This window comes from Anopheles marshallii, chromosome 2 (genome assembly GCF_943734725.1).
Source record: "Anopheles marshallii chromosome 2, idAnoMarsDA_429_01, whole genome shotgun sequence".
NCBI lineage: Eukaryota > Metazoa > Arthropoda > Insecta > Diptera > Culicidae > Anopheles > Anopheles marshallii.
In genome coordinates, this window is record NC_071326.1 from 56,634,275 (window position 1) to 56,648,104 (window position 13,830).

Here is a 13,830-nt window from a genome sequence, read left to right on the forward strand (position 1 = left end):
GGAAATAATTTATATGGCAAATATAGATATACATTTCGCTGAAATGATGCATGATGTGTGTATATGTTTTTTCGATTAATAACGTATGTACTTCACTATTTGCAGGATCCTCCATTGTCAACGAAGCGCAGTATACTGTTTCACAATCGCAAACAATCAACTTTACGCAGCAAACGTTACGGGCACGACAGCAGCAACACCAGATTAATGGAAATGTGGGGATGCAAAATGGTGTTCCTGGCGGTCCGCAGCATCAACAGCAACAATCCGGACCAGGTATGGGAGGGCCAACGCAAAATCCGCCGCCACAGCAACAACAACAGCAAACGCATTCGGGTGGACCACAAGCCGGTCCGGGTGGAGCTTCCGGTCCCGGTATTGCACAGGGTGGTGGAACAGTACCTCCAGGTATGGTTGGAGGTATGGTCGGTCCAGGGGGAATGGGTGCCGCGAGTGGTCCGGGAATGGGACCGAACGCAAATGTTCCCATCGGTATGGGTGCCATGAGTGGTCCAAACGGTGGTGGCATTAGCGGGTTAAACTCGATGGTATCAAACTCTATGGCCCCTGGTGCTGGCAATGGTGCAACAGGGGTGAATGGTGCTAGTATGGGTGGAAATAATGGTGGCATGATTCATAACGCAATGGGTGGCCCCGGAGCAGGAGCAGGCGGTCCGGGTAGTGGCGGTGGCCCGACAGGTGCAATGAGACACGCGGAACAGATGAAATTTTTACAACAGCAGCAACAGCAACAGCAAATGATACGTGCCCAAGCCATACAACAGCAGATGGTAGCCGGTGCCAGACCTCCCCCACCCGACTACAAAGCAACACAGCAAGCAAATCCAGCAGCAGCGGCGGCAGCGGCAGCAATGATGCAACAGCAACAGGCACAACAGCAGCAGATGCTGCATGCTAGCGGCCGTTTTCCAGCCATGCGAAGAATCACCCAGCAACCGATTCCACCAAGTGGACCGATGATGCGAGCACAACATGCAGCGTACATGCAACAGCAGCAGCAGCAAATGGCTGGTCACGGTGGTCCTCGAAGTGCAGCAGGCATCGTCGGTGGTTTTGGAGCCAGCGCTGGACCCAATGTTGGCGTTGTGACTGGACCCGGTGGTACGGGAGGTGGCAGTGCTGGTACCGGGGCCGGACCTGTGATGGCAGGACCCGTGCAACGATCCCCAAATGTACAAGTTGGTCCAGAAGGTATGCCGATAGGTTCGCAGCAAGCAGAGTGGCGTCATATGATGGCTATGCAACAACAGCAGCAAGTTAATTTCGGTGGCACGAGTGGTGGAAGTATGCGTCCAGGGTTTGGTGGTAAGTGGGTTTTGAGTCAGCTTTTCTCCGCTTCTGAATGATATCATTGTTTCAAATCATTTGTGTTTATTTCTAGGTCCCGGTAGTGGTCCCGTTGCAGGCCCAAATGCATCGGGGCCAGTGGCCCGATTAGATTCCTCCGGTGGACCGGGCGGACCCAGTGGACCTGTTGGCCCTGGCGGCCCAATTGGCACTGGTGGTGGAGGAGGAGCCGGTGGAGGCAATACTACCGGTCCCGGCATGGGGCCGAACAATGGAGGTCCTGGTGGACCAGCTAGTGGCAATAGTATGACTGGGATGCAAATGCAAATGTTGCGACAACAAAACCTTACGATGTACCAAGGCCAAGCCAACAACAACGCAGGACCGATGAGCCAAATGCAAATGCTTCAACAGCACCAGCAACTTCAGCAGCAACAGCAGCAACAACAAAGCATGATGAACCAAATGCAGATGAGCCAGATTCACATGTCTCAGACGCAAACCATGTCAATACAGCAGCAGCAACAAAATCAACAATCTGTGATGAATACCTTTACAACGCAATCTACGCAACAGTCCACCACAACGACAATGATTAGCGGAGGCAGTACGGGCAATTCAATCGGTGGTCCTGGGGTGGGACCAAACGTGAATGGTAATATTAATCCTGGTAACATGCTCACCGGCCCAGGACCATCATCAGCTGGTCCGAACAGCAACAATGGGAACAATAGCAACAACACTGGTAGCAGTAACATGAACAACAACGGCCCCAGTAACAGCAACAACAATAGCAGTAACAATAATTCGTCAGAGTTCCTAGCGTTCCTAGAGAATCTGCCTGTGGGGGATCCAAACCAGTTTAATGCACAAGATCTTCTAAACTCACTAGACAATGATAGTTTCAATCTTCAGGACATTCTTTAAGGTGAACACTAGCTTACAGAAGCAAAAATAGCATTCACTCGTATAGAGTGTGCATACAGCAAGGATGCTGCGTGCTGGCCATCCTGCTGGGGCTGTATATAGCTGCTAAAATTGCAAAATTCCAAAGGTACACCAGCAGTAATGTAGTTCCTGGTGGTATCGGTCGTTATATTTATTTATAGCAAAAGCAAAACATTTCACTAACTAACTGTATTGAAAACGGTAAAAAGTAACTAAAGATAAAAGACAAATCAAAATGTAGCAAAGCAGCCAGAAGGCGAGTTGTGGTATCAGTGGGAATTATTGACGAGCAAAGTTCATTGCTGCAGTCATTTGCAAACACCGACGTGTTTTACTATGTATATAGTTTCCATGCTCTTCAGATCTATAGTACTGTATAATGATGGAAAGACTTTAAAGCAATGTAATCGTCCTTATATGTACCGAACAAGATCGTTGCAATTCTTTTGGCCTTACTTTTGCTACAAAAGTGACAGGGTGCAACGTGTAACAACGTGCATGGTAAGAAATAATTGCATATAAACTTATTACCTAACAGTACTGTTTCATTTTCGGTGCTCTCTCAATTTATTATATTGGTTTTTTCAGTCGACAAAATGCCGGTCGATACACGTTTAACGACAGAACGGAACGTATCCTTTACTTTCATATTCAATGGTAGTGACTAAATTTCGCGTTAAACGTACAACAGCAACAAGTTAGGAGTTTACCTAATATGAGGTAGAAATAGTTTTAGTAGAGTGTATACAACAACCACGCAGTAGGACACTGGACGAGTAAAAGGGGCGCATAATTTGGTTGGCAAACATTCCTCACTCGAGTACAGTTAGTCTTTTTATATAAACACTCTCATAAAACAGTACGCCTATGCGTATCGGTGTACAGACAAAGCAACGCAAAGGATAAAGTGTTCTTCTAGCTGTGGAAAAATAACCTAACAGCAAAGCGGTTAGCATTTTGTGTTAGAACTTGACGCATCCTCTTCCCCCATACTTCGATTATGTTACGTTAGTTTGAGTTGCATTCTAGGAGGAAGATTTTTGTTTGTACTTTTCAAACGATGCGTTTTGTTTTATGTCTCGAGTATATTTATCACTATTTTTCCTATTGCAATCGATATCGTTTAGCAATACCGTTTAAAACTTCTCTATAATTGTTTTTCTCTCTTCAGAGGTCGGAACACAACTATGCTTTCACCTCTCTATGCAACACTTCCAGGACTGCCAAAGCATATTACTTTCATCAAAGACGGAACATACTCCCCGCACGGTTGAATGCGTGTCATAGTGGTGTATGAGGCTGATGAGGTTGGTGTCTTCAATTGGGGAGAGTACGGATGTTTTGCTGATGCTACGACAATAGGCCGATGCCTTCTCCCAATAGATTGTCCACTGTTCGCACTAAAACATCTTCCCCTGGGTACCGGCAACAATTCGTACAAATTGCCATTGCCAAAATGATGGTAGTATCCGGTCATGTAACAAAACTACCATTCCTGGACGCAGGTTCGGCATTATCCAAAGGGTCTTCTTCCGAGGTTGCAAAATATTCTGAAAATCTTGGCTCCATTCACGACAAAAATGTTCACGAAGTAATTGTAGCTGTTCTCAACCTTGGTTGCCACTTCTAATGAGGATTCTGAAAACGGGTCCGGGTCAGATAATGATCCGGAGTAATAATCCATGGATCCTTGGAATCGTTGGATACGCTGAATAATGGTCTTCAGTTTGAAATTGTATCTGTTTGAACAAAGACTGATTCTTCAATCGTCATTTTGGAGCTTCCGACAATTCGTTTCAGATGGGTCTTGAACTATATCACGGCAGCTTTCCACAATCCTCCAAATGTTGGAGTATCCAAGAGAATTAAGTGGAATTCTAAGGAATTCTTTAGACTCATTGAACGTTTCTACACTATCCAGGAACGGCTGATTTTAAAACAAAGATATAATCGGCAAAGCTCATGATTACCAATGCTATATGCTACTGCAACATTGACGTTGTAAAACGTCGAAGTGAAGTTAGGAATGCGTCTGTACTGAAATTTGACACGACCTCCAAATGAACAGCTCTAGTAATTGTAAGCGCACAATGCTACTATAAAACGCGCGACATATGTTTTCCGTTTTCTTACACAATTTTATTCCGTCCGCATTCGGTGATTATGTCGGCCGAAGAGAAGTTCATTGCCATTTCTTACATCACTCTACTCTATCCTCTGTTCCGAAGAGAAATAGTTGACTCTCTTTACTCTCTCTTGTCATACTCTCTTTACTGCAGTTTTAACTCTATCTCACTGTCTAATACTCCCGATTCCATACTCCGTTCGATATCTTGATTGCCTACATTCCAACGCAAACGTTAATCATACTGCTTGATCTGATAAATACCGGTCTTGCATAATCGATTCCTGCTACTGTTAAATTCCCGACAATTTTGCGTATTAAAGATCTAGTGTTCACCGATCAAAATTTAGGTTTATCAGTCCGGATTATCCCAGATGTAGGTGTTCCTCAGGTAGTTGGTGAACCATTTTACAGGATCTGTATGAAATGATGGTATGTTACGAATACGAATGAAGGGTAGCTGATCGTTTTTGAATGGGTTGCAAATTGGGTAGTTTTTTACACTAAGGGTTCTTTTTCATTTGTTGGATCTCTTCGATTGAGTTGAGTAGCAAAATTAGGTCCATTCCAACAAAGCTTGCTTTTTATGCGGTTTGCATTTTCAAAAACTACTTCGATAATTAGTAAAAATGACTATTAATTCTGCAATACACAATATAATATGGGATCTAATCTCTGGTACAACATTTACATTATAGTTGTGAAAAACATGCTCTACATGCTATACTCGGTTAGTGTAATAGCTAACCCTAGTTTCGATTTAAATGCTGAACCTTTGCAGCGCTTTGCTTTGAGAGATTAAAATGTTCCATTTGTCCGGCTGTTTGCCATTTCAATATATTGCCTGCAGGGGAAAGGCTGATGGTTTGTGGTTTTTCGGCTATTGGTATACGTGATACGGCCTATGCTATTGGTGTACGGTAATACTGCTCTAACACCTGACACCTGCATAACTTGCTTATTACTTCATGATATGGGATGGAATGATGGTATTAGAAGCCTTCATTTCTTGCTTTACCCCAGTTTTCGACGATCTAGTAAGAATATTTTTCCGTTTTTCTTCGTTCACATAGTTTTGTAGGTAAGAAAATAATAGCTCCTCATATGCATACGCTCTCTGGCCTATTTCGGAAATGGCGTCTTGGGAAGGAAGGAACGTTGGGGTGAATATCATTTAACAAGCCTTGGTGTTGTACTTTAAGTTCTTCCATTTCATTCTCGATATCGTTCAATGCTTGAACTGTGTGTGTAGTATCATTGTTTTCCAGCAACGTAAAAAATAGTTTCATTTCCCCTTTCCACTCTCGATAATTTTTTTCCAGCCTGTTCATTGCGTCTTTGCTAAGTGTAGCCTTCCAAATCCGAATCCGTGAATACAAACTTCCATATTGAGCGAAATATGAACCCCCTCCCTCTGCGGATCTCCTTCGATTTCGACAAGGGAATAAGAGATTTGCTTTTCTTAAACAAAAAAAAAACAAACAAACAAAAACTCAGCATTGATCATATAGAGTAGTACATACGCTCTGAATAGTTTATAGCGTATAAGTATAGTTTGGACTCTCCTGTATTATAATATTGTGTACAGTAAGATTCGTGTTTCGTTTTATCTATTTAAAGCAAAGATAGGTTTGACCATTATTTAACGTTTTTAGATGCGTCTATGTAAACAATGCGGAATTGAACCACATACACAGCTGCAAAACTATTCGAAGAACGTGGGATTCGTAGCGTTAGTAGATGAACATTCTAATAATGAGTAAAAGAACAATATATTATATATACACGCATTCATACACACACTCAACCATTGTAAACATAGAATTAAAACATTTAAGAAAACGATTAATCCAAAACAGTACACCTAAGTGTATAGCAAAAACAGTATGTATACAAAGGAAACGGAAGTAAACTCGATTCAACTGAGCTCGGATAAACTAAGTAATGAAATCAACATATAACCAAATCAAATTGTATAGAGGAAAAGAAACTAACAACCATCAAATGAGACAGTTCTGGCTAATTGGATTATAGTTTGTGAAATTACCATGCTGCAATGGCAGTGATAACATTGGTTCTATACACACATGTTTGATGCGCCACAATTTTGATAAATTTTTGGTACGGTGTATGAAAGTACCAATCCTGTCAATTAAAACCCGCACAGTACAGCAACTCGTAGACGTTCGGTGTAGGCACAAGAACTGCAAATTGTTTATTTGATTTAATCTTGTGATAAATACATTCTATTTTCGGTGCAAATAATTTTATTTGTCATACACGAACAGGCACAATTCATTAAGCTACTGCAATGGCAAGACATATTAAAAATGTAACTTCACAACTTCATGCATTTCAATATCGCTGCAACTAAATTGTTCACCTCATGTAATTAACGGGCAACTATAAAGCAATTTCATAATAAGAAATGCCAATTGAACAAAATATAAGGCGACATAAAACACAAAAGATGAAGAAAATTTTCTATAGTTCGTACATCGTTGTAGAAAAATACATACAAAAATTAAAAAAGCAAAACTCAAATGCATGGAACAATAATTGCTTGTTACCTTACCAGTTTTGGTTACGCCAGTAAAGTGACACCATTAATACACCATACACAAGAACAGTGTGTCCGATTAAGTGGGGTACGAATATACAAGAAAAATGCTATAGAAAAATACATAAACACAAGTCACACAACACTAGCAAAAGTTAGACATCCGGCTCTGTACCATTCTTGCTTTAATACGAGCGGGATTGTATTGTAGACAGCATTAGCCATTTTTCTTCGCTGAACTTTAATCGTTTCGCTCTACGAACCATATAACAAATCTACCGTTACACACTGTATTATCGCAATGCAAGCTAGGATACAAATGTGATTGTTTTTTTCCTTCGTTTTTTGTTTGTTAAATTATTTCGTCAAAGCCAATGGGCGGGAACATTCGTTTCATTCGAATCGTGAACGGTCGTTGCATAAAACAGTACATCCATGAAACATAGTTTTGTATTTTTTATTGCAAGCCACTATTTTATTACGCAGAAAAACCAAATCCGACAAGTTTGGGGTAATATATGTATCGTACATATATATATACATATATATGTGATGTAAATATTGATTTCTAAAGTGGGCTTGTAGTTTGGGTAAATTTTTTCGTTAACTGTAACAACACAACAGCAACCCGTAACATAAGGAGAAACAGCAGCCCACGGAAAAAGAAGTAGAGAGAAAATTTCTGTGAAAAAGTATTTTTCGAGGGCCTTTAATAAATTGGACTTTATAGATTGTAAAGAAATGCATTACTTATTAGCATTACAATGCAACGGTTTTTTTTGTTTTAGTAATTTTTAACGAGAAAAATTCAAAATATGCAACACCTAGAGGATCGATTTGATCGTCTCAGGTACGTTTTAACGTATTATTTTATTTAATGTATTTCTATTGACAATTATTATATGATAATTAAAGCGGAGCATTAAAAAAACATGAATTAAACATTCACATTGCAACATTATGTAAACTCCACCACAAAACGCAATGTGCAAAAGACGAAAAGTTAAAATGAAATTTGTAATTGAAAAAGAAAGTAACAAACTTTCATCCATATAAAAGGAGATGTAACATGCTAGACAAAAAGAAACGCGAGTGTAAAAAGAAACAAAAAAACAAAAAAAAACCGAACAAGAACGAACGATTCTTTGAAATATAGATAATTAAATTGAATTGATGTTTTTCTTTTTTAAACGTCTCGTAGTATTAACCAGAGGAGAATCGTGTAAGTATTACCATTATTAATTTAGCAATAGGGCCTGGACACCCCCAGTGAAAAAAACTAATCTCACTATGCTCATTTTTTTATGAAAAAAAACTGTAACGCAATCCTTTTCAATATTGTGCAGAATAGTACAATTAAAATTCGAATGATCTTCAAAGTAATAGAAAGACAGACACATTTATCAAATGAGGAGCTAAAACATTTATACCTGTTACTGAACGGTACCAATTTTATCTTATAAATATATATAAATTGTTTATTCATTGTGATAATTTCAACTGCGCTTGAAGTGCAGTATACAATGCGATTAAATGGTTAATTTAAACAACCGTTTGTATGAATGCACACAAGCATGATCATGAGCTATTTTGTGTGTTGTATTAATCAATAGTTTATTAAGAGCAAAAAGTAATTCTAACACCATTTTGATCCAACATTTCAGCTGTAGCAACCAATGATGTTAATCGCTAAGATGCTAGCTGGAAACTGATCATTTCATATTCTTGGTTTTGACAGTCAATAGTATATGTAATAGTATGGCAACAGGGTTACGTAAGAAATCTAGTAGGCAAACATGACTTAGTACGCTTTTAGCCAAATAGAAGGATAGTTGATTATAATTGAACCCCGTTTTTAGTGCATACGATTATAATAAATGTAGTATGACACAAATTTGTCTCATCCGAGAATCATATGATTCGCTCACTCGCCAGCGCACATACCACTCGTGAAAATAGCAATGTCTATTTTGTCGTTCTGCTGAATATAAAAGAGCGAAATCAAAAAAAGAAAAATAAAACATTCCTAAAGGTAGGGCGAGAATTGCACGAACCCATGTGCTGGTTCGAGTTACATCTGGTTGTTTGAACCTGTGGATGATGTTTCACTTGCAATTTCGATCCTAGGGCCCAGAGTTTCTAAATTTCACAAGATACAGAATGCTTTTGCCTGATTTTTATCTCGCGACCTGGCGCAGATTGCAGTTTCGTCCTTTTATTTGTTCCTATCTATCCTCCCTGCTTTGGCCATTAGTGCCTAAATTCTGCAATAACTAACTCAGTTTACTGATGCTACTCATGCGGTCCGCAACCGCCTGCTTAAATGGCAGTTCAACTCATCAGAGAGCAACGTTGTCTCTTTGAAAACGGCAGAGCAACAGAGAGATCCGAATCAGCTGCATGTGTGAAAAGTATGGCAACGAATCAAGCTATCGTGAGAGAAGCTGCCTTTGTAAAAGAGAGATGATTCAGAGAATCAGCTGCCTGTGTAAAACGTATGGCAAACGAATCAGACTAACTCGCGTGCAAGGTTGGCCGTTTACACGCACACCGATACGCATGAGTGCTGCACACACACCAGATAGACTGACTAAAAATAAATCCATTGCTTGTTGAAAGTGTGTGCGTGTAACAAATTTTACAGCTATACTGTACCTTTGGACGGCACACAGTACTGTTGGTTATCGCCGAGAATGGTGGCATTCTGCACAATTCATAATAAAACGTAAAACAAACCGAAAAATACCACAATCTATCAAAAGGTTCGTGAAATAAAGTGAAAAATTTTCTGAGAGGTGAGTTTGGCACTTATCAACTAAACTTTGACTAAGGTCAGTAATTTATTCAACAATTTCCGTTCCCTCAATGTGATATTTATGTACCATTCGCGAATGCATTAGCGTTAGTTAGACGGCTCATCAACTCTACAATCGGTTGTTACTGTGATTGTCTCGTTGGCTGAGTTGTGCCATTCAAATCATCACGTAGACAAGGTAAGTGAAGATGTAGTTGAAGGGGTTTTGCGATAGCAATCAAACTTCTTGCGGCATATTCGATGACCATTGTTTTGATGAGCATAGCAACTGCAAACCCACAGAACAAAATCGAGGGAAATTGGGTGTGCGTGTCGAGGGTATGAAAACTTTCGTTTAATTTTCCGTGTGCATATTTTGTATTCTCTTTTCTTCATACAAATGATAGAATTACGATAAATCTTTCTTTACCATAGGGTTGTATAATACTTGTTATTTGTTTATTTTGTGTGTGCGTTTTGGAGACTTATTTGCTGCTAGCTTGCAACTCGAGCTAATTGATAATTAGAATTTAATCATGGAAAATGATAAAGAGCATTGCTACTATTTGATAAATCTGATTCATATTCATGAAACGAATGAATTTTCGAACTAAATTAAGAAAACAGAATATTCTAATACTTACGTATGAGTAATCGCGCGCGGTGGTGTATTGTTAGCGGTTATTGGTAATTTATTTAACTAAACAATGATTGGTAGGCACAGCTTATGAGGGCGGCCGACGGTGTATTGGTAGCGGCGCTGGTCTTTTCACGACAGAACCGCTCCAAAAACCTATCCGGACCAATACCCCGTAGCAAGGATTGACTATCCGGCTACTTGGTAAAATTAAGTCCAGTAAGCCAGAAATGGCAGGCTCCTTGAAGGTCGCTACGCCAAAAAGAGAGAGATGAATCATCAAAAATTAATGACATAGAAGATAATTGGTTGGACCACTCCCTTTAAAAAGAAAAATAAATTAATTTGACTTAGACTTACTAACGTTTTCTTCTAAAGTTCGTCTTTAAATATTTGATCGTTTAACTTCAAAGCGGATCAAAAGTTATGAGCAGTATCAAATAGATCATTCAACATGATCACATTTTAAAATGGCTTGTCAAACTCTGTGAATGTTCGATGAGCTGAATATGTTTGTTTATTACAAAAAAAATGGTTATTTTTATCAGTTTGGTTTGGTTTGGAGTTTGGTGTAAAGATAAAAACATGAATTAGTCTCTCAGACGCTCTAGACACTAAATTGTTGAATGTTGGATGTAATAGACATGTTCCCTGTGGTCTATGTTTACAGATTGTCTCCATGTAAAAAAGTAAAACAGCAGCAGTATGGCCAGGCCGTTCTTTAAAATAAGAAAAAAAAAAACAAAACAAAAATCAAACTATCTATTTTTACACTTATATACTATAATGATAATGAGTATCGTCTCATTAATCCATTAAATGATGAAAGCATAAAAATAAAGCAAATGAAATCAAACAGGATGTTGATATTTTATCATTTAATTTTAGCTGCAATAAAAGTAGCGCTTCATCAAAGCTGTTCAAAATTTCAAAAAGTCCTAAAATCAATAGGGATGCTTTCTACGGACTTCATTCCGACGTCTGCATTATTTAAAATTGACACTTGGGATGGTATTTTGTTAGCAGACTATCGGCCAAAGCATTATCAAAGGGAACACTTTAACTTCTTCTTGAATCTCGATGGCGTAACAGCCTGCTAAGTCCCTTCACGTTAATACAAAACACAGACAATCCGTTTAAAAATGGAACTCAGAACACATGCCAAACGAATAGAATTGCATCGCAAAACCCTGTATATGTCTGCCATAATGAATAAATTTTCTATATATTTTTTCTTTCTTTCACATGCAATCACAGATGAGTGACACTTGGCAACATTTTGTGGATTATGGTAAGGCAGGTAAATGCCGCTATTGCCCAAAGATGATCGCGATTGCAAATAGATCAACCTCAAACTTAAGGCGACACATCAAATCCAAGCATCCGTCCATTACACTCAAAAAAGCTGAACCAACGAGAACTTCACCTTCAACATCAAGAGCCGTTGATCAAACTGAATCGGAGCCAGATGTTTCTATGAATCTAAACTACAATACAGTAAACTTGCCCAGCGTTATTGCTGAACCATTGACAGCGAAGAAAGCATGTCAGTTGGATGAAGCCTTGCTGGAAACAATTTGCCACGAATGCCTACCGTTTGATATAGTCGAAGGAGATACATTTAAGGAATTTATCCGTTTGCTTAATCCCAGCTACGAATTACCTAGCCGTAAAACTTTGTCAAATGGATTGCTGTTAGAAAATTATGTAGGAGTGTTAGATACGGTGACATCATGTGTGTTTAAAGTAAAGTCCGTAGCTTTAACATCAGAGAGTTGGACAAATTATAATAATACAAGTTATATAGCAGTAACGGCCCACTACATAAATGATGATTTTGAATTATGCTCTAATTTGTTGGAGTGTTTTGAGTTTTCAAACCACTATACGAGTCACGATATAGCCGATTGGTTGAAAAGGGTGATGACAAATTTTGAAATCGAGCACAAAGTTCAGGTATTTGTTACAGATAATACGGCCAACATGAAGGCTGCAATAGATGAGATAAATGTTCCGCATCTTCCGTGTTTTGCGCACACATTGAACCATATTATTTCAAAGGCTATAGAAACTTCTATAATAGGCACGGTCAACGAAATTAAGCAAATTGTTAAATTTTTCAAAGAAAATAGCAGTGCAGCACAAAAATTAGTTGAAACACAAAATAAACTAAATATTCCAAATTTGAAATTGAAACAAAATGTTGCCACACGCTGGAATTCAACATTTGACATGATTGAACGATTTTATAAGAACAAAGTCCCTATACTGATATGCTTAGATGTCATGAACGTAAAAAATAATTTGTCAAACAACGATTGGACAATTATGGAACAGAGTATGCAAGTTCTGGCGAATTTTGATCACGCCACCAAAGTGTTATTGACGGAAAAATCTGCCATTTTGTCACAGATTGGGCTTCTGACATACATACTTTTAAAAAAAACCAAAATGTTCCCAGATGCCGGTATGGATTCCTCTGTGAGAAAACTTAAATCATCCTTAGTCGAAGGGCTTACTGTTAGTGGCAAGCCTTACATTCAAAATCATTTAGTGTGCAGAGCTATGTTTCTAGATCCGAGGATTAAAGGTCATGGCTTTGAAAACGATGTGCAGCTTTATGATGAAACGTATAAAAGTTTAATTGAAGCGATTATACCTTTAAAATTTCAAGCTTCATCAGCACTTGAGTCTGTTGCACCAAAGACGTTTGCTAGCACTAGCCATCAGAACCTATTTAATGACTTTGCAACAAGTATTAGATGCGCTCAAAATAGAACCCCTGAATTAGAAGCAAAATTGGAACTCGATGATTACTTGAGAATGAACTGCATTGAATTAAGTGAAGATCCATTTCTATGGTGGAAAATTAATGAAACCAAATTCCCGGCATTGTTTCAAGTAGTTCAAAATGTATTTTACATACCTGCGACATCAGTTCCATGTGAACGCATCTTTTCGAAAACTGGGCAAATATATTGCGACAAACGATCGAAACTTTCGCCCAAAAACATGTCAGAAGTCTTGTTTTTACAACATAATAGCGTACAAACAGCTTATGACGATGATGATGATGATGATAATAATGATGATAAGTCCCACCACATACCACAGCAGTGGCTTGAGAAGAACGGAATTACCTATGAAGCATTGTAAAATAAAGTCTCATTTCGAAAAGTAAGGCCAATAATAATCAACAACTCCAACGTACGTACGGGTTAGTTTTCATTAATTATCTAGACAACAATTACGAGTTTCAATGAATGATGCATAACTCCTACGGGAAACACTGCCATTTGAAGCTGAAAAGTCCCGCTAGGCTTTCTCAGGACTCTATTTGAGATTACGGACACTGTACTAAAGTTTAAGAAAATGCAATATATTGATGTCTGACAAACATTGCTGCATAATAATTTCTTAATGATCCCGAGGGGATGATTAGTTATGAAATTAACATA

General features: G+C 38.8%; 1 protein-coding gene across 1 annotated transcript in view; it reads left to right on the forward strand.

Moving 5' to 3' along the window:
* Positions 1-2,235, forward strand: part of LOC128710483 (neurogenic protein mastermind-like) — a 42,443-nt gene extending 40,208 nt beyond the window's left edge. The window contains exons 5-6 of the mRNA XM_053805538.1: positions 106-1,326; positions 1,403-2,235. Coding sequence (XP_053661513.1) covers positions 106-1,326; positions 1,403-2,235 — 2,054 coding nt within the window. The remainder of the gene's footprint in view (positions 1-105; positions 1,327-1,402) is intronic.
* The last annotated feature ends 11,595 nt before the right edge of the window (positions 2,236-13,830 follow it).